Source organism: Micrasema longulum, unplaced genomic scaffold (assembly GCF_059751315.1).
Source record: "Micrasema longulum isolate JH-2025_06_02 unplaced genomic scaffold, ASM5975131v1 h1tg002195l, whole genome shotgun sequence".
NCBI classification, from domain to species: Eukaryota; Metazoa; Arthropoda; class Insecta; order Trichoptera; family Brachycentridae; genus Micrasema; species Micrasema longulum.
In genome coordinates this window covers 233,204-255,881 of record NW_028279359.1, presented here as the reverse complement: position 1 = coordinate 255,881, position 22,678 = coordinate 233,204, and the positions used below count along the sequence as shown (strand labels likewise).

Sequence of the window (22,678 nt, the reverse complement as noted above, 5' to 3'; positions counted from 1 at the left end):
TAATTGATTCCGAATACATTTTTTAAATGACTTAAAGTGCTGTTTTTAAATCAAAACGTACAAAAATTTAAATATTTTCAATACTTTGAATGCTGTTTATATAATATTTTGGATATTTTTAATATTAATGAATACAGATCGTTACCGTATTTTTTTATGTTTCCGGTGTAAAAAATATGGCCACTACGGTTTGTGATAGTTAATGTGGCGTTTAAGCTAAATTAGATTTAAAATCGTTTATATTTCTATAAAAAAGGGTTGTTTATCTTGTTTTTATAAGTTTAAGTGTATAGTGAAATTTGGGTTTTTCGGCAAATCTCATTTGTGCCGTACGTTGTAGGTCGCAAATTGCTCAGCAAATTGGAGTCAACAAACTTTTGTTTATTTAATTTTATCATTGCTTGTCATTCCTGATTTAAAAACGATTTCTGAAAAAAAATTGCGTCTGTTGAAGTTAGCTTATTTTAAAATATTTTTCTGGATGACTATAATGAGTGAAATCAAGGGTTGAATTTTTGGTATTTTTGTGTCTGTGAGGCTAGGTCGCCATTGTTTGACAATGAACATTATTATAACCATGAAAGTTTTGCGTTTTAGTGATTAAATTACAAGTGAAAGACACGTTTCCCGAAAAAATTGCGCTTTTTGTGAACCGATTCCATCACCTTGATGAAGACGCATTCTGGATCGGGAAGCAGTTGGAATCTCACTACTCATCAATAGCAACTCTGAACAGATGTAATAACTTTTATTCCTTTGTAGTTTAAGCATTTATCTATTTACATTATATCATTCATTTAGTTTTATTTCAGAACTACTCGGTTCTCGTAATTTCATTACGATACTTATAACCTCCAAAATGTCAAAACTTCTCGGTGGAGTAAAAGCCGCGTCACTTTAGCCAGAAAACGTACTTTTCTGAATTCAAATTGCACATTCTACCAAATATAACGCTCTTTAAAAGCGATGTTCATGAGCCCAGTATTCTTAAACGTTTCGTTTTGTTAACATATTACAACAGAGATGAAGACCGTTTTATAGAAGGTAATATAGAAGTCTAGGCATCTACAGGGCTTATGACCGTCAATGGCCGGTTTAAGTGGCCACTTTAAACACTGTGTAACATTCGCCATTCTGCCCATATGTATTTATTTATTTCGACGGCTTACGCCTTTGACAAAGTATAAAATAATATTGAAAAACAATTATAATGAAACAAAACACCTGTACACAGTATAGAAAATATAGATACATAAAATAAAATCAGCAGAAAATAAGGAAATAATAAAGAAAAATTAAATAAGAAATTATAACATAGGTATGCAGCAAATTAACAATAAATAAAGGGTTTAAATCTAAAAAAAATAGAACTAACAGAGGCGATGTATCATAGCATAAACAGTAAAACAAGTATAACGCTTAGTACATTTTTATAATTTAAAAAGAAGTGATTAAAAAGTAATGATTTTAATTTATATAAAGATAAATTAAATAAATCTAAGTTTCTGTGTTTGTTTGCTAACATGTGGAACTGTGGAATAGGTGAGTATTTGTCATAGTTTGAACTATGCAAATCAACAGCAAAAGAAGTATTTTGTCTCGTCCAACGCTGTCTCACATAAAAATTCACACAATTTAAAAGTTTAGGACTGTCAAGAACATTATTTAATAACTTGAAAAGCAGCACTAAATCTGAAATTTCCCTATAAAATTTATATATTTGAACATCTATATTCCTTAAATTATTTCACCTGTTGACGTTTTTGAAGTTAAAGAGCTGAAACCTTTATTTATGCGGGTGAGATTCATCTGTTTGAATTTGGTCACCTACATACATAGGCAACACCTGAAATTTTTATTTTTCAATTTTTATGCTTCTTCATGGACTTCTATATTACCTTCTCTAAAATGTTCTTCATCTCTGTTATAATATGTTAATATTAACAGCTTCCTGGGGAGTTGAATCCAGTCCTTGTCTATGAAAATTTTGACGAACTCAAAATATTGTCTCGTTTTGTGTTTTTTCTATCTAAATAAATTGCACATTTTACATCTGCGCTTAGAAAATATTGTGGTTATTTTGATTAAATTACCAAGTTGACAGTATGTGCACTTTCTCAATCACTTCTATCGCAAAAGTGTTGAAAATTATAGCTTAGCTTTTACAGAATACAATTGTGGTGATACCACAGCAGTGACAAAGACGTCGCCTTGTTCTGGTTTCAATTCCCGGAGGCATTACAGTTTTTTCTCAAGCACGCATGATGTGATCCACCATTTTTTATTCTGCAGACCCATTGTGGTAAAGAATAGAGTATTCATATGATTTATTCGCCGATTTATTAATAGTTCACATTTTTTTCACATTATATTATTTTATTTTTGCATAATATACTCCTAATATGATTTTTTTTTTAACATCGTCGTGTCTTTCTCCTCACCCGGTGGTGCATAGAGCACTGCATTGGCATAAATAGTCCAGATCTTGTCTTGATGTCCCTTATGTTTGTCAATGCTTCTTTTCTTCTTTTTTTAAAAATGTTTTTAACTATTCTTTTATTGTAATATTAAAACCAAATTGTATAAATGGACAATGTCTGTTAATAAATAAATACCAAATGCAGCGTATTTTGATAATCTGTTTTATGAAGGCAAGGTGATCAGTCTTACGCTCCAGGAACAATGGGATATTTAATTTATTTATGTATGCTTTATTAAGTTAGTTCATAACGTCTCGAGAACTAATTTAAACTTTTAATAACATTACAATTTTTTATCAAAATTTCTCAAAAACTTATTTTTTCAAATTAATTTTAAATAATTCAATTCCTTCTATTTCTTTTATCTCTTTTTTAATCGAGACTAATAAATCAGGGACTGAAATTATACAATAAACTACCAGACAAAACTAAATAAAAGACTCGGACAAGCTTTTCAAAAGGCGTAAAAAATATTATAATCAATAACAGAGTATAAATAAAAATGATATATAATTTTTGTAAAATAAATGTAATAATCTGTAAGGGTTGATAAATAAATTTAAAAAAAAAAAGAACTACTCTTCATATCTATTACATTTCGTAATCTTCCCACAAATGATTTTTTTTTGTTTCATATTGAGAATGTGTTTTGAAATTCAAATATCTATCCAAGTCAGTGGTGGCCAGCATTTTGTATACCATGCGTAAATCATAATTAATCTTGTTTATCACTGTATCATAATTATCTCCTGATATGTAACATAGTGCATCATCTATATTGCAATTTAAACTACATTTAAAATCAACATTTCACGTCCACCCTGCCTGGAATCAAACCCAGAAACTCGAGAATGATAGGCTTATGCGCCAAGCACTTTAAAACGCAGCAGACATATCTACATTTGATTTGCTAATTCAGGATTTTTACCCGAAAGCAGCGATCGAGTCGAAAACACTCGTCCAGGGTTCTGGTTTTATTTCACACACAGAACTGTATTCTGTACACAGGGGGAATACTTTGGTTAGTTCTAAGAAATTGCTTTGTAGCAATTAACCAGACCTACAGTGTTCAAAATATTTTTTAAGTAAAATTTTTGGATACGCTGCATTTCGTATGCCAAAACAATGCCCTATGCACCATATGTTATGGATAAGGAAATTATGATTTTGGACCGATGTACACGGAGCATAATAAAATATTCATTAGTCATTTAATAATATCTCCCGTCCAATTTGAAACGTGATGTTCATTGCCAAATATTTCTCAATTTTTCTATATTGAAATAGAATAAGTTAATATACTACAGGTTATTTTTTCTACAAGAATAAAACACCTTGGTGTTATTGGATTCATTATCAGCCTGCCCTTATCTGCTCCTGGCGGTGCACAGGGCACTACATTGGAAAATCAAATACATGTACAAGAACTATTTGTTCCCCTAAATTTAGACAAATAATGTTTATAATATAGCATGTTTAATAAATTAATTATCAGTCATAATACCTAACATTTAGATTACGCTAAACAAATATTGTAATAATAATTGTATTAATAGTCGCGATAAATTGTGGAGGAATTTTAATATTGCATTGTAAAAAAAATTATAAAAAGAAACATAACCCCTCCCAGCGCGTCCGTTTACCAGCGCTGTCATGCGCGTACTACTTGCTACTGGCTGGCTGGGTATCGATTTAAAGAACGACCGCGATGGAAGCAAATTCTAAATTCCGTTTCAGCGCCGTTCTGGGCGCAGGCGCAGACTTAAACTCTCAAATGTTTCTCATCTCTATATCTCATCTTTGACTACTAACCTAGCTCGATATTTGGTTTTCATTTGCAGCCAGTGCCGAATGACCCATTTTATGGCATGGGTGGTTCCTGGTTGTGTCACTATAATCTGTGTCTAAACTTACCTGGACCACTAAACAACGGAACAAGTGGCATTCAATGTTCCGATCCGCCGGTTGCGAAATAATAATGTGCTGTTCCTCGATCAACACAGCGCAAACTATGGCTCGCATGCACCAATGTCCCGATTGGGTCGTATTGTAAACTCGAGACAAGATCTGGACTTTTTTGGTGTAAGTCTTTATAGTTTTAAAAATTCACTAAGATAGACTGATCTTGTCTTGAGGTAGTAATTTTGATTTTTTTTGTCCTAGCTTTAATTTTATTTAGTTGTATTTTATTTTATTAGTGCCTGTATTTATTATAAGAAATTGTATTTACCATCGTTAGAATGGACTGCATAAGTCCGTAAAATAAATAAATCAACTTTTTAATAAATAAATAAAATCTCTCCTTCATCAATAAACGTTTCAGCTTTCACTTCACGAAAATCATGAGATGAAACATTGAAGATGAATGTTTAAGACATAGGCAAAATGTTAAATTTTGCACAGCGTGTGAGTAAATAACTCCCAGTGAGTACAAGTAAATAATCACAGTGATGTGATTTTTCTTTTCTTTTTTTCAAGACCCAAGTTTTGCGCTGCGATTCGCCACTGCTAAAAAAGAAATGTCCAAAAACTGAGCAACATAAAGGCTTCGGCACTATACGCTTACTCCGCAACAATATCAACAGATGACATTCAGAAGGCAGTACAGCAGCGAGGCTTATTACGGGAGTAAAATAATATTCTCACATCTCACAACATCTCAGAGAAAGCCCAGAGAGAATAAAATACTACCTTTGCTGGACAGTAATTAAATCCCTTCATGAAATGGCTCCAAGATACCTATCGAACCTTTTTATTAGGGAAAATACATGTCAAAGAAAATCTACTATTAGATCAGCATGCGATTCAGGCAGGGGAAAACTTTTCGAAATCCGGCGCTCCCCAAACACTCGATTCGGCGATTGTGCTTTTGCCGTTGCCGACCCCTCTGCCTGGAACCGATTGCGTTCAAACTTACGAATCATCGACAGTCCCAGTCAGTTTAGATCCCGACTAAAATATCACTTCTTTAGATGATCATACCCTCAATTTTAAATCAGAAAATATAATATGTCACTTTAGCTTAGTCAGAATGTAAGTTTAAGTATACAATTGTACAGCGCCCTTTAGGTGATTTTTCACAAAAATGGCTCTATATAAATCAGCCAAATATACATATAAGGCGACAAGTGGTTACCTTAGAAATACTAATCAACCGTATTAAAAAAAACACTATTTAGCGCTAATTTTACTTATACCATGATTATTATTATATTAATCTTTTAGTATTTACAAAAACGGGGTAGTTTAAATGCCGGCAGAATGGATGTTACAAAGTGTACAAAATAATGTTTTTTTTATTTTTTTTTTTTTTTTTGTGTTTTTACAATATACGTAAGAGGTAAAACAGAGTTTTAAAAAAAAGGATAATTACATAGCAGTGAAATACATATTAACAGTAAAAATTAGTAAACAAAAAATCCCACAAAGGCATGGCCTGTTCTTGGGTATACAAGAAATGTTTATAAATTTTTGCCCCTATAATAAATAGACCGGTATAATATGTTTGTGTAATATAAGAAAGCGAAAAGAAAGACTTTTTTGTTTTATTGTAATTAAAAAAGGAAATAAAAAATACAAAAAAAATACATAAAAATATTCTTTATTTATTGAAGGGCAGCATAATATATCATAGAAAAAATGAGTTAATAATGTGACTTAATATAATAATAAAAGCTTTAACCAGACTAATACAGGTCATAGCCCGCCCAGCAAATGTCTGTCATATTTCCTTTTCGAAACGGTTATTTATCTTAAATAATAACAAAGGAACAGAGTTAATCCGCCGACCGGTTTCAGAACAAGACTGCGCAGATGCTCCCGTAGCTGCTCGACTGAGGTGATAGGCTCTTTGTAGGACTTCTCCTTCATTGATTTTCAATCTCACCGCCGCAAAGAGTGACGAAGAGTGTAATTTTCTTAAAATTTAAAAAAATGTGGAAAACCTCGAAAACTAAGAGATTTTTACTAAAAAGTATTTTTGATTATTTGAACCATCATCATGGCCCCTATCCGAAGGTATAAGGTATTCATTCATTACGCCACATCCTGTATCTATAATAATCAAAATATTTTTTAATAAAATCTACATGTGCGCAGAACTTGTATATTCATACAGTGTTGCTTTTTTTTTTTTTAAGATTATAAAATTTTATTCACTTATGTAAAAACTGATTTTACTCTCCCCTTAAAAAAGTATGTTTGGAATTTATGTATTTTACAAATTAAGCTGATGTTATGGCATACTATCCACCCATGAAGAAATGGCATGATGGTTTGTTATTTTATGAATAAAACTCACTGCAGATTGTAATGGATACGTGTCGTGTGATTGCAGGTTATGGCAAACTTAAACTTCCAGCAGGCTCCGCGCGCCATCGCCGCGGGCAGCCTCGGGGGGCGCGGCGCGGGCTTCGGGGCCTTCGGGCCGGCGCCCCCCGGCCCGCCCGCGCCTCCCCCCGGCCCGCCCGCGCCGCCCCCCGCCGCCCCCGCCGCCCTCTTCCAGCAGCGCGCCTTCCAGGAGCGCCGCGCCCTCGCCATGGCGGGCGTGCCCAACTCGGCCTCTATGGTACTGTTTGTTTTTTATCAAAAAATAATATTTTGATGGCTAATGGCTTATTTCATCTGTATCCGGGCGGATGAGAATACAGCGCTCTCCGTGAAATAGGGCTGGAATCCCGGAAGAGTGTTTTGAGTCTATGGCTGCTCAGGTCGAATGAAATAAACAATCCTGAAATAGGAAATCAAGTGCAGAAACGTCCTCCTCGTAGTGCAGTGATTGGCGCATTCGCCTACCGTGCTTAAGGTCCCATGTTCGATTCCCGGAAGATCGACACAATTTTCCACTGCAGGATTTCATCATCCTAGGACCGGAACCTGAAGTGTTCGACTGACCACCTTATCTTCCTCTATCGGATGATCGAAATATGCTGCATTTTATTAAACGATGCAGACCCTTATGCTCCATGCGGATAAGGGTTTGATGATGAAGCACAGCCTATTCATCTTGATAGACGATAATTTGGAAGCGAAATATTTTAATTACCACCTTTTGCTTTACATCAAATAGTTCAAACATTTGTATAGAATGTTACCCTCAGAGTAATAATGCGCCAAGCTATAGAGGAGCCCAAACATAGAAAAACCATTCTGTGACTATTGGGTATTAAGTTAGCTACAGTTTGCAGAAAAACAATGGGCCGTACTTGGGTTGAGAATTGCTAAATGGATATTAATTTGCATTGTAAATACTTTTAAATGTGTACCTGTGTATTTATTATTGTAGGGTTATTCCAATTTATTTTCTATAATTCGCCTATATTTATTTTATAAAACTGAAAATACATGTGTGTGTTTATTTTTTTATTTATTCATTCATTTTATTCACAATATACTTATGTTACATTTATTGAGACATAAATCTCACCTCTATGGAACCAAAGTCCTGTGTTGAGTTTGTTTTTTTGTCCGTCACATCTCCGAAACGGCGAGTCGTAGCGGCCAGAAATTTGGACACGTCATTTTAAATGCGATTTCAAGGTTAACGTTGCTATTTTCAAGTAAAATTTTATCGACCTCTACTCGATAAAAACTCAAACTTTATATGGATGCCTAGTGCGGCCCTGACATATTGCCCATAATCAACTGTCATTATCAACAGTAAACATACATTAATTCACAAATTTATCTCCTAAATTGAGAAAAAATAATGTCTGAAGTAAATATGTTGATATCCGGAGAGTTTTTAAGCAACATAATACACGTGTCAGGAAAATAAATGCCAAAAATCAATGTAAATCATGGGAAAATATTCTAAATCAATTACCTGTGAAAACTGTCTCCTTTAACACCTTTGACGCTCCTACTGCTGCAACCAAACATACTGCAATTCACCATAGTCGATTTTGATTTATTATAACATAAATATCCAAGTTATTTACAAACAAAGCTAAGCACAGTTACAAAAGCATCCGATCGAACCATTATGTTTATGTTGTTAAATAAAACAAAATGGCCACCAATTGGTTGCTAACCAACAAACCAACATCGCTTGCGTTCTATGAAACATAGTGATAGGGCTTCTCTGTAGGTTCACGCATTATTACTCTGAGATGTTACCCAATATTTAATTCATATTGTGATATTTTAGTTAAAAAGCTGTCTTTTTGCTTATGAGGGCAGTATAGCCGTCATTTCTTAAATGAAAGACAAAACTTTGAAAGCTATAGCCAGCATAACTATTACAGGGCTGGTATTCCAAACGAAATTATAGCGCGGTATAGCGCGTTTTTACGTACTAAATACGCATTATAGCGCGCTGTAAACGCGTTCGGAATACCAGCCCTGGTGGCTATAACAAATATCACTTTTTATTTATCAAGAATGTTGAATAAATTTTTGTCAGGACTGGCCTCGATAATTTGTGTAACAATCTTATTATCTGTTCTAGGTGGCCATCCGAGGCCCCCTGCAGGGGGTGGTGGGGGGCGGCGCGGGGGACGCGCCCCCCCTCCTGGACCCCAGTGAGTTCCCCTCGCTCACCACGCGCGGCCAGGGGGACCAGCCACACCACCACGTGCCCCCCCCTGGCTCCAAGCCATACGGTGAGTTTATACCCGATCGTCACCGTCGTATCCTCATCTCACCCGCACCTCGGGACACTGCATCAGCACACCGAGTATGGTGTATCTCTGTCATCTGTTGGGTTTTCAGTATTATGCTTCAAATGCCAGTCTAGAGACAGTTTTTATGTACTTTAAACGCCTGTTGTTTATAGCCTTACATGTCAAATGTAAGGCTATAGTTACAACTGTGCCAAAACATACCGGCCAACAGAAAGCGCTGTCAAAATATTATAAAAGAGGAACACAAGAGAGATCGCTCTCTTTTTCATGTCGACAGCCTCTGAACTTATGTGACTTTTAATCTCTAAAGCTCTTAATTGTAAACAATTCTTACCATAGTAAATTTGGTGAAAAATAAATAAGTAATTTTTGCCGTGAATAGTTTGATGATCATCGTCGGGGTCAGCTCTTCTCGTTCGTAGGCTGTATAATCTACGGTTCTGGGTGTCACTTTCATCTAGGTCGTTTCTCTGCAGAACATCGAGTTATCCGGGTGTTCTTTGGAATTCCTCTGGATAACTGTCGAGTAAGATCCATAGACATTGCATTATTTACTGTATGGTCTGGTGGTCTCCGTCATATGTGCCCGTACCATCTCTGCTGTCTCTCTTCTAGCTTACTGTTTATAACAATGACACCCGGCCTACCACGAATGCGTGAGCTCTTAATTTTATCTTTTCATTATATATATTTTTGGCCAATGAAGTTAGTCCAAGTGCTTCTAATTGAAGACATGCGTGGATAAAAGTGTTAAGTGACAGAAATAAAAAGCAGAGAGAAGCTGGGGTTAAAGTTTTGAACACCAGTACCATGAATTATTAAAAATATACACCTTCATTCGCTTTCAAAATTGGTTTTATGCTACTTTTTGCAAGCGAGTTTTAATAATATCTATCATCTCTCTTTGTCAATTCATAGGTGCCACGTTAGTACGGGAAAAAAGTCCTTCAAACTTATAAAGTGTCAGTGATGTTTTCCCTTCCAGTGGGCATGGTGAAGCAGCCGGCGGGCGAGCAGAGCGAGTTCACCATGTCCTCGGAAGACTTCCCCGCGCTGCCGGGCACGGGGGGCGGCGGCGGGGGCGGCGGCGGCGTGGGCGTCGGCGTGGCCCTCCAGGGGCCAGCGCTCGCGCCCGGCGGCCCGCTGCACGACGCGCCCCCTGACTGCGGCGTCGCGCTCGCGCACAACCATCACGACAAGAAGGGCATACACACCTTCCCCGACGGTGAGTCCGTGACATCATTGGAATTAAACCCCAGACTTAATCGTGGCAGGTTAACACGCCGGCGGCTTATCCCAACCCGATTTCCCTGTCTGCCAATCTGCCCCTGTACACCAAAATCACATATCTCTGGTGTGAATTGAACGTAGATATGCAGAAAGCAGCCAGCCATAGAAAAGTGGAACTGGGATAAAGGCACATTTGTAGAAAGAGTGAATAATGGACTGGAACCTTATGCGTAAGACTATCACCAAGAAATTATAATAATTCTTTTTGTTTTCATTTAAATTATTTATTGACAATTCTTGATGGAATTCCATTGTAGTTATTTATTTATGCTTTATTAAGTTAGTTCATAACATCTAAAGAACAAATATAAACTTTGAATAATATTACAATTTTTTATCAAAATTTCTCAATAACATATTTGTTCAAATTAATTTTAAATACTTAAATTTTTTCTATTTCCTTTATTTCTTCAGGTAACTCATTGTACAGCTCCAATCCCTTGTACAATGAGTTTCGAGATTCTGTTTTTCTCCTCATTAGTAATCTTATCATTTTTTTACCCCTTGTTTCATATGTATGACATTGTTGGTTAAATTTTATTATTGTTTTTATTTTATTCATCCCCTTAATTATTTTATGTATAAAAATTGCTAACAATTAAAATAAAAATTAATAACTTATATTTACGTATAAGTTATTAATTTAAAAAATACTTGGTAGACTTCCACTTATTTATTTTAACCAATTAGCCCTTTCACCCTCTAATGGGCATCTTCAGACTGGTCTGATCTGACCGATAATTACGATAATTCTTTTACTAAATTAAAAGAGCGCGGTGCTTTTTCGTTTATCTTTAGGGGAATCACAATACATCACAAAATATTACGTCTTAATTCATACATATATATCATTTAAAAAGCCAATTAAATTAGGTGTATACAGTGAAACCCCTGTTTTACGTTTTTCAAGGGAGCAACAAAAATAGTGTAAAACTGAGGAAGACATTAAAGTAAGGCAATTAAAATGTATGGAAAAAATTAAATTACATAAAAATATCATTATTGTACTAGACTTATACTAAATATACAGCAGAAAAATTGTAAAAACGGTCATCATTGGGGATTATTCATATTTACCTATGATTTAATTAAAACTATTTTGTATTTTTTCAATCAAAACTATACTGCAATATTTTGTGTTTGTCCAAATTTTTGTAGACAAGGACTGGATTCAACTCCCTGGGGAGCTGTTTATATTAATATATTACAACAGAGATGAAGAACATTTAAGAGAAGGTAATATGGAAGTCTAGGCAGAATGGTGAATGTTACACAGTGTGTAAAGTGGCCAATTAAACCAGCCATTGACAGGTCATAAGCCCTGTAGATGCCTAGACTTCCATATTACCTTCTCTTAAATGTTCTTCATCTCTGTTGTAATATATTAAAACTATACTGTGTTTAATTCACTGGTTTTGCTGTGTGAGACGGCGCATTGTCGTGGAACAAAATCACTTTGCCATGTCTTTTGGCCCATTCCAGTCGTCTTTCGACCAATGCGTGAGTGTGTTGATCTTCTGCATTTCTCACAAACGTCTGCTGTGACACATTTAATGCCATCGCCGATCGCTGTCGAGTTTGAGTCGGGTCATCATCCAGTAACGCCTGCAATTGCTCGTTTTGCATTTTTGTGGTCTACCAAAGCGCGCACTGCCTTTCACGTTGAAATCACCACGTTTAAATTGTCGAAACCATGTCTCACATGTTGTAATCGATGGAGCGATATCACCATGTGTTTCTGCCAGCAAACGATGACTTTCCACGGCCTTTTTCTTTTGATTAAGAAAATCAATGCTTGCTGCAAATGGTCTTTCTCAGGCACAAACGTCAACATGATACAACACAGACGCTATTGTTTGGCGGACTCGACTTGTGTGTGTTTGTAGGTTAATGTCAGACGAACAAACCGACGTAGTGTCAAATTCATACACCGCATACTGTTCGAAAGTGTAACCGGAAAAGACTTGGTATACTTTTTACAAAATTTCCAGTACTAGACATAAGACAAATATACATAAAGACAATTTTAAGACATTTCCATCAAAATCCTGACAGACATAATGACGGACAACAAATTTACGACACTAGGCAAAGACAAAAGACAATACTTCTGCTCCCAGAGAAAATAAACAAATTACAAACAAAGGCATTATACTTTTCTGGCCCCTAAGCTATACAACTTTTTAAGAATACGACATATTGGCGAACAAAATGAAAAACAATATTTTCAAAGCTAGAGTACATAACTGGATTGCTAAAAAGACTAGACAGGAAGCTGAGGAATATGTTTTATATATAAGAATGTAATTTTAGTTTATTGAAAATCCTTTTTCGTTTGATGTAGGGATGTTTTAATTTTTTAAATTTTTTATTTCTTTTGAATTTTTACACAATTGATGTGAAATTATGTACAATTATGTATAAATAAATAATACACTGACACTCCGAAACGTGCCTGTGGGCCAGTGGAGTGGCTATATCCATAAATATATATATATATATATATATATATATATTAAATGTGCCTACCTATTGTATAAACATTTTTGTTAACTATGTATTTGTATTTTATATTGGATTAAATAAATAAATATCATATTCTTGAATATCAATGCTTAAATTTTTATCGAAACTCAACCAGGCAGCATCAAAACACATTACCGCATTCCTTCCGTGCGCCTGTCCATACACATAAAATCTTTGAGAGAATATATTGTATAAAAAGTAAGTGAATCTTGCATCAAAAAAACTCCCTCAGTGACGTGAAAAATATCAGTGTCCAGAGTAATACTAACTTGTTTATTTCTGTAAAAATGTTGCAAGACATCGAAATAAATAAACATATGTAACGCAATGCAGGTAAGGTGACGAACATCCCCGGCAGCATGGTGGGCAACCAGTACGGCATCGTCGGCCTGCTGACCTTCATCCGCGCGGCGGAGGCGGACCCCGAGCTGGTGGCGCTCGCGCTCGGCCAGGACCTCACCACGCTCGGTCTCAACCTCAACTCGCCCGACAACCTGTACCTGACGTTCGCCGGCCCCTGGGCGGAGGCGCCTTGCCGGCCGCAGGACATCGACTACCACGTGCCGCCCGAGTACCTCATCAACGTGTCCATCCGGGAGAAGCTGGCGCCGGTCAAGCTGAACCGCTACAAGGATGACCTGCTCTTCTACCTCTTCTACTGCTTCGTGGGCGACGAGCTGCAGCTGGCCGCCGCCTCTGAACTGTTAGTATCTGCACTATTATTCATTTACCCTTTTAATTTGGGGCCGCTTTCAACCGATACAGATGGAAATAAAGTTTTGACAGCGGGGTTTGAACCTCGGACCTCTGAGTCCGCAACACGTTCTTTACACTATTTATCTATCACCATCCGAAGACAATTTAGCCCATTGCAGGAGAAGTGAGCTGACTGACAAAATGGTCAATGTTTTAACTCTAAGCTTTTTGCCTAATTTTTCCAACTCTTAAAAGGCTCTACTGTAATGTAACATCGCGTTACCTGAAACAAAACTGTTAAATAATTCCCTTTTCCGTAATCAAAAAATTATAATATAATTTTGGCCTGTTATACTCGTAGCTAAATAAACTAAGAATCATAAATACGTCCGTCATATAACTAGCGTGCACTCCCGCTAACGGCCAATAACCGACAGAACAAATTTCTTTCGTTTTTGTCTCTTTCACACAAACACCGGCCACAGAACAGCGTCTCTGTCTTCCTTGTTCTAAGTTCTGTTGTCGTGCTCTTTGTAATACACTAAAACGTATTTATTGTGGTATTGGCATCGCTTTCATTCGTATAATTGAGGGCATTGGAAGCAAAGATAGCAACCTCCAAAAAAATTTTTTTTGGCTATGATGTCATTCTGTACTAAAAATCATGAGTTGAGTTGTAAAATGTAGCTTAAAATCATACTTCTGATGGTTTGAAAATAGTGTTTGAAAGCAAACATAGCAATATCCATCAGCCATTTTATCCGACCAATGACAGGCTTGAGATTTAAATTTTCAAAATGGCCATGCCATACAAATGTAAAGAGAGTTTTTTGAATTCGCTAATTTATTAGTATCTTAAAGTTTAAGTTCAGTGAAAATAACATTTCTAACATAAAGACTCCTTGGCATTAGTGTAGCAGTTTTTGTTATTTTTCTCGAAAACACCAAAACGGGAGTTTGCTATCTTTGCTTCCAATGCCCTCAATTACTTCTTCACATAGGAAGGATAAATATTTTTTGTATCTATAACATTATTTTTATCCAGCACATTTGTACAAATTTTGATGTGATAATGCCTCTTTCATGCAAAATGTCGCTCGTTAAGGGAGCTATTTTTTTATAGTTTATTTTGTTCATTATGTCAATTACTCGTCAAGCAATGTGCTCACTAGGCGAGTTTTTTCTTTCTTCCGTAGATATACAGACCTCGCTGAGCACAACCTGTGTTGAGGCATTCATTTACACTATTTTATTTATCCATGTGTCTAGTCATGTTAGTACCTAAAAAATTGTTGTTATAATTATTTTTTTTTAAATAATGATTAAGCCAAAAACACATCTGTGGCTCGGACCTAAAAAGGCCAATGTCGTAAATCACAATATTACGGAAGAGTTATTTTAAAGCCATTTTGTGGTATTTTAATGAACTGTTTGATATTGAATATAAATAAAAAACATTACCACACATGTATGTGTTTATAAAGTAGTTGAATTTAATTTTTTTTTATCGACATCGGCCTTCTAATTCAGAAATATTGCCCGTCTATCGCTCAGTTGTCGGCGGAAGAAGTAACCCACTGATCTCGTGTCCGCCAGGTACAACCGCGAGTGGAGGTACCACACGGAGGAGAAGGTGTGGATAACCCAGGCGCCGGGCGTCGCCACCCTGGAGAAGACCAGCACCTACGAGCGCGGGACGTACTACTACTTCGACGCGCACAGCTGGCGCAAGCAGACCAAGGAGTTCCTGCTCGACTACGGCAAGCTCGAGGGTCGGCCGCCCCTCCCCCCGCACTCGTAGCCCCTCACGCCACCGCCCAATCACTGTTTACAATTGCTATCTTAACTCGTACGCTTTACCGACTCGTCAATTTTCTCCAAAACCTACATGCGTGCACTTTCCGCGGTTAACAGCCAAAATATCCTAGCCAACAATTCCAGCCACAGGCAATTTTAATCGTGATTCGTTTGCTGCCGACTTGTTGAATTGTTTCATAAAATATACACTTTTATAATATAATATATTGACGGTTATAGTGCAGTATGCAGAAGTGCGGAAAAATTCTTCTTGTACTGGCAATATGTCGTAACCCACAAAAAATCTTTGACCTGAAAGCAATTTATCATAAGATCTGTGCTCTAAAAATACGACAATATATCCAATCCTCTTATAATTTATTTTTAAAATTAATTATTAAAACAACACTGACCAATGATAACAAGAATCAAATCAGGGTCATTTACTAATTAAAAGAGAGAAAATGTTTTTACCCTCTCCCTCTCTAAAATGAGTTGAATGTGGGTTACTACCTGTTGTACTGTAACCGTCGATATATTGTAACATATATATTTCATCTTGCCCCGTTTTTGAGCACCGCGCAAATATTTACCATTTCCGACAGTGTATTTTGTTGTATCGGCAAACATTGACCCGGACTCTGGCAATAAAAATCTTAGAAACCGCATCTCTTGTTAAAATATAGCAAGGAGGGCAGTCCTATATATTTCTTTTATTTTCTTATATTTTCTTATCTACCCTTACTAACCGTGTACAATCGCCGGTTGGGTATTTCACTACCCCCCGATAGTGCTGGATTATTATCAAGGTGGAAAGTCAACGTTCTATCACAAAAATATTTTCAAAATACATTTCTTGTGGAATTCCTAAAATTTTGGCTAGGGTAAATAGGCTGTTAACCGTCAATGTACCATTTACTTCTCAAAAAAATTGAAGAATTATTTTTGTTCAAACGTAGGCAGATTGGTGCATGTTACACCGTGTGTAATAATCACTTAAACCAGCGAATGACAGGTAAATGCCTAGACCCCCGTATCCCTTCTCAAAAATGTTCTCCGAGCTTCGAACCCCGGTGAGATCGCAGTAATTAAATGTGGTTTTTCTCGCGCCTGTGTTTTGAGCTGTAACTCGCCACTGTAATTGGTCTTTTGGCCCGTTGTGGTGCAAATAACAAATACAAAATACATACATTTTATCAACAATATTCTCAGGTTGATGAGTCGATTATCCTGGTAATTTGAGAGCCTCCCGTGTTCTGAGAATGGCACTTGCGTAAACAATTGTATGTTGAAAATATGACACTTCCGGGAGAGCCGATTTAACATGTTTATTAGGGTTAGTTGTTAGTTCAGACCCAACTTTTAATGTCATACGATACATGGTGATAATTTTACAGAGTACTGAAATCTGAATTTCTTTAAAATTATTATTAAAACATCTTAAATCAACCCTCTCGAAAGCTTGTATTTTCAACATACAATGTTTACGCTGTATCTACACTTTCTGAATACCCAGAATTGGACTCATTTCACAAATACGCGACTCGTATTCCTTTCAATATTGCGTTCTCGTTAGTTCTCTCACTCGTTATGTTTCTTCATTTGGAGTTTTTGGTTTCATTATCCGAGTTATCGTACCACTTCCGTCATTGAACACTGAACACGCTCCCGACTTGCATCACCATTATTGTATTTGCCAATATACTCATTCAACCAGTCTGCAGAACAAAACTACGGTCAACGGCTAATTATATTGAGCAAATAATTGCCCTCGAAGAATAATTCATCAGTTTGTCTTTTTATTTTCTCATTAGTTTGTTAGGACTCCAAATGTTAATGTCTAACTTACAATAACGGTATTTACACCTCCAAAGATCAGTAAATTTCAGGTCCGTTAATGCGCATCGTCGGGAGCTTCAGTAATTATTGCGATTGAAAATTTAATTATTTGTTTGAACTGATGTGGGCACTGTCAAAATGATGATATATTTACCCAAATATTATACTTCTGGCATTGTATTCGAATTGTATAATTGTAATAATCTTTTGTACGAACGAGTCCGTGTTCTTTCTCAAAACTCTTGTTAAAAATGAAGAAGACCATTGAAGTTTTCCATAATATTGGAGTGATAAATGTGTCTATATCACTACACTGCTACCAAGATTGAAAGTAATTTCGATCATTAGAATATTAAACCTTGTTTTAAAGTGTTTTCTATTGAATTTACACCAATTCAATCACATTCCATTATATTGCACAGTCAAATTATTAACTGTTCTCCATTTTAAGCGAGTTTTTCAATAGTAATGAAAATCCTTTTGTGTAGCAATATTCATATTGAATCTTGTTACGGCGAAGGTCGGACCCTCTGAAGCCAGTTGATAAGTATTATATTTTATATTGTGGTTTTAAACAAAGTAATTTGTTGGATTTTAATGCCAACTGTTAATGTTTTTATTACGATTATTTGTACATCTCGATGTACAAAATGGGTAATTTAAATCGAGTATTGAAATCCAGCGCCACAATTCTGCGAGGAATAGTGAGAAACGAAACGTTACTGCGAAGTGATGCGGCACTCGTTCGGAACAAAACACAACTAGTGAGATTATTGTATTATAGATTGTTATTGAATGTCCATTCCGATGGAAGAAATCGATCAAACTGGTTAACTGTAATTTCACTTATTGTGATCTTGTAAATGTGTTTTGGGCTATGTAAAGCAGAGAAAGTTGACATGCCGTCGTTACGTACAGCCGAAATGGTAGCAGGCTATATTATATTTATTTAAAAATAATAACAACTCATCACATTGGAAATTAAATATAAAGTTAATTATTTTTTTACTAGAAACACTTTAAATTTAGCTGTATGCGACGGTGTACTGTGTTTGATTTACATGTGGTATGTTATACATGTGCCCTTTACTTGTCAGACTGTGTATGTGATATTTGTGCACATGCCGCTCTAAAATTGTCACCTGAATGAGGTGTACGTGATATTTGTACACGTGCCCCTCGGAAGTCGTCACCCACATCAAGTATATGTGATATTTGTGCACGTGTCCCTCGGAAGTTGTCACACGAGGCGCATGTGATATATAACACGCCCCTCGGAACTTCCTTTGTTGTAAAACACTATATTATGTGATAGTAAAATGAATAGTTCACCAAGAGTCATTTGTAGATGTAAGGATCATTACAAAGTTGGTAGGTTTTTATAGAGAATTGTAAATAAAGTTTTTGGTTAAGCCGGCGTAGAGTGGGAATACTTGGTCAAGTGTAACGTGTGTCTGGCGGACTGTTGCGAAGTATGTTTTGTGACTTAATTAGTTAGTGAGTGGGCGCCCTAGATCTCAGGGATGAGCGTCTATTGTAATATAATGTAACAGCTGAACATTCAAACTCTTTTCCTTTTATTTTTATATAGATCTGTAAGTAGAACTTCTGATATAGTTTTCATCCAGAATGCTAACTATATTATGTGCAGTTATTTAATAAACAAACTCAAATTATAACGCTGCATTTTTATTAATCTTCCTGACATTTCAGCCGATCGGAGTTGTTCCCTCGGCCTGTGCCACAACTTTACTGTGATGAGGAACTTCAGCCTTACGGGAAATCTGATACAAACAATGTTTTCTCGCACGCGGTAAAAATTAGATCATTAAATTGTACACCAAAGTTTCTTGAAAATGCACAAAAGAAATAATAAAAAATATTTTTACAAAAACGTACTACTTTGAACGACGTCACTGGTTCATATGAACCGACCGATGATATTATAGCTGTAAAGGACATCCAGTTTGCTTACCAATTGAACCTCTGATGTCACACATGGAGTTATTTCAGAAATACAAAACTCTAAAAATTCATTGCGCCGATAATACGATATATATATATTTTTTTGCTTAGTTTAATAGTCTATTAACAAATAAAAATTAATAAAAAAGCACTGAACTTCCTCATTGTACAGTTCTTTTCCAAAACTGATTATTTCAAAATTTTTACTTTTTTAGGAATCGATGTGTATATGGTTAAGAAGGTACGACTAGTATTTTTATTACTAAATGTTGTTAAATACTTGTAAATAACCACTTACCAACTTTTCTGTGTCTACTGGTTTCGAGACATACCCGTCTCACATTAGGAAAGTTTTTTAAAAATAATGTTCCTTTGATCAATAATCAAACAACCTTTCAATATAGCCTGTTATACAATGTTCCATTGTAATGTTCTTTTTTACACAACAGTTCACGAGTAATATATTTACTTGAATATTGGTATTGCCATTGATAGAAATTAAAAGGATTCATGCACGATATAATACTCGTAATATTTTTATCTTTTCCCCTCGCAAAACAATTCATAGTGAACATTCATTAATCACTCAATTATAACTTATGGCATAATAGGATGGGGAGGCACTTATAAATCAATATTTAAACCTCTCGAATCTGCTCAAAAATCAATAATTAAAATAATTTTTAAAAAGTCAGGTACCCCAGCGTCAAGTTATTTGAGGAATTTGAGATCTTAGACATAAGTCAATTATATATTTTTAGAATAATAATGTTTGTGAAAGCAAATTATTCTACCAAATCCCAAAAGGAACACTAACAGAAGTCAAACTAGAGGAGGGGTCATGGGGTTTACCACAAACTCTGAATTCAAGCAAAGAAATTTCAGGTTTCTGGGCCCCAAAATATTCAATATTTTACCCGAACATTGCAAAACCATAACCCGGATTCAATTAAATAAATATGTAATAAATTGGTTTCTGGGTTTAGGTAGAGAACAATCGGAAAATTTACTCAAAAACATTCTGAAATAATAAATGGTATAAATTAATATTGTATAACTGTATAAAAAATTAACTAGAAGGTAGTAATGTTATTGTTTATTTTTTATAAAAATGTCTGCCTTAAAACAAGTTATTCCTAGTTAGGCAGACTAGACACGATCCAGAGAAATCTATTACCTAAGTGTGTATGTAGTAGATAAAAAAAAATATTATATTAGATATTTTTGTTAATAAACCATGATTATTATTGTTATCCTAAAGTATTGGAGAACAGTCCATTCATTCTCACGCTCCTTTCCTTTCTTAAAATATTTCAGCCGTGTTCAAAATTAAATGGAATTATTTTTTTGCAGATTATCATTTACACCAGTAATTAAAAAATAAACTCACCAATCAATTTTTAATTTCGCTAGGCATGGGAATAAATAAATTGACAATTTCTGAATTGATGGTCTAAATCGGTATTTTTTAGTATGTTTATTTAAAACTTCAGGTAGGTACAAGAATAAGAACACTTCGACAGGCTTATTGCTAAAAGCAATATCTTTAACCAAAAATCAGACTGGTCAAAATTTGTATTAGTTTAGTATTAATGTGTTTAAAAATTCAATTTATATTAAATCAATGTAGGTATATTGAAAAAACCTTAAATCAGCCATACTCATCCTTTTTTTTCTTCAAGACACATTTTTCATTTTATTTAAAAAACAGATTGTAGCTGACGCGCTACTGGTGTCATGTTTTGGTTCAGCCGCTGTCACGAGATAACTGCCCCGTCCCCTGGATGTAAACCGTGGAGTATAAGGCGACCCAGTTGTGTCTCATTAAGTCCGAGATGTCTTCAGAAGGGCGAGATGTCCGAGATGTCGTCAGAGGGTCCAACCGCCGTGTTCAGGAATCCGTAGTGAGTCATCCGAAATGGAAGTTTAGGGGAAGCCAAGGTCTCAAGCCAAGCGAAGTGAAGTCGAGTAGAAGGCCGGATCGGGAGGGTAGAGAGTGGAAAAAAGTCAGAGAAAAAAAAAAGTTTATTTAAAATGTGCGCGTTATAAACCATTAGCGCTGCGAGGCTCTACATACATATCCGCAGGCATAGGCCACTCCGTACAGTGAGGAGAGAGAGAGGAAACCACTCTCCCGCTCTAGCTGTCTCACTCCTTCCACTAATATAGACACCCCTACGTCTTTCATCAAATGTAATCATAATAAATGGTTTTTTTTGTCAGCATATTTTTTTCTTACATAGTTATTTTACATATTTCATTTCAGCAATTCAATTTTGGATGTTTTAACAGTTTACATGCAGCTAATTTTCGCAGTTCAGTTTTAACCATTTCAACAAATTCAGACATTTCAACAGTTTACGTTCCGTAGTTCAGTCATTTTGGACGTTTAGAAAGTTCACTTCAGCCATTTAAACAGTTCAGTTATAATTAACACTAGCAGAATTTATTACGTCTACATTTATATACAAAGTGCTTTTCTTCAAGTTGAGATTTGAATAGGTACCATAGTATATCACATAAACCCTTGAACTGTGACTCCACAGGGTAGGCTTTTGTAAACAAAGGTATTTTTTTAATCACACCCTTACTTTGAATATTTATTTCACTATTAATTGGTTTGAAGAAATTGACATTTGGCAATAAGCCCACCAATGTACAAATAACATACCGTACAAAAAGTTAAATAAATATAATTTCTAAATCACTAAATTTGGTAGGTAGGTAATTAGGAGAAGTCTATTTGACAAAGGGTAAAAAAATATAGGTACCTACCACTTGTTACTTGTACACATAGGTAGGTACATAATATAAAAAGACAACCAAATATATTAAAATTAATTTTAATGTTAATCACATCAGCTGTAACTTGTTTTTTTTTTTTTTATATAAATGTTGACATTTTTGGTAAAATATAAGCTCAAGTTCACAAGCATATGAGTCGTTCACGGTTATGTCACTATCATCTGTGTCTCTGTACTTAATAAATGTATTTTTCAGGTTGGTTTTTATTAAATTAAATAAATATAATTGTGTTGCCGCTTATTCAGAAAAATAAAATCATAACGATTTCTTTGTTTTGACATTTGGCTGCGACGTCACCTACTTATTTCCATACAAAATATTACCTATATGAAATGAAACAAGTAACAATATTGTCTGGCTAATCAAAGATTAAATAATGTACAATCTAAAAAGGCAATAGGAATTCAATTTAATTTCGAAATAACCAAAAAAATATTCGCTTGCCGCTATGACGAGCTTAGCAATGATTGCTGTGATCTGATTGGTTGTTAGTTGTTGTTGTAAAATGGTGGCGCAGGGCGCGCGTTTGAAATTTCTTGAATTAGCGGCTTTTAAAATCACTGCCTCTTTTATTAATTTAATGAGGAATTTCAATATTTGTTAATATACTATCAAACTAAGCCAAAAACATTTTTTTATGTATCATATTATCATCGC

At 35.4% G+C, this 22,678-nt stretch overlaps 1 protein-coding gene across 2 annotated transcripts; it reads left to right on the top strand.

Annotated features, from left to right (window-relative positions):
• Positions 1–150: 150 nt before the first annotated feature.
• Positions 151–18,930, top strand: Rga (CCR4-NOT transcription complex subunit regena). Of its 2 annotated transcripts, none has more exons than XM_088239601.1 (6): positions 151–738; positions 6,817–7,047; positions 8,929–9,082; positions 10,089–10,328; positions 13,253–13,622; positions 15,212–18,930. In XM_088239601.1, the coding sequence occupies exons 2-6, from the start codon at positions 6,820–6,822 to the stop codon at positions 15,414–15,416; spliced, it is 1,197 nt and encodes a 398-aa protein (XP_088095727.1). In that variant the 5' UTR covers positions 151–738; positions 6,817–6,819; the 3' UTR covers positions 15,417–18,930. The 2 variants fall into 2 exon arrangements, with proteins under 2 accessions (XP_088095727.1, XP_088095726.1); XM_088239600.1 differs by having other exon boundaries at positions 10,071–10,328.
• The last annotated feature ends 3,748 nt before the right edge of the window (positions 18,931–22,678 follow it).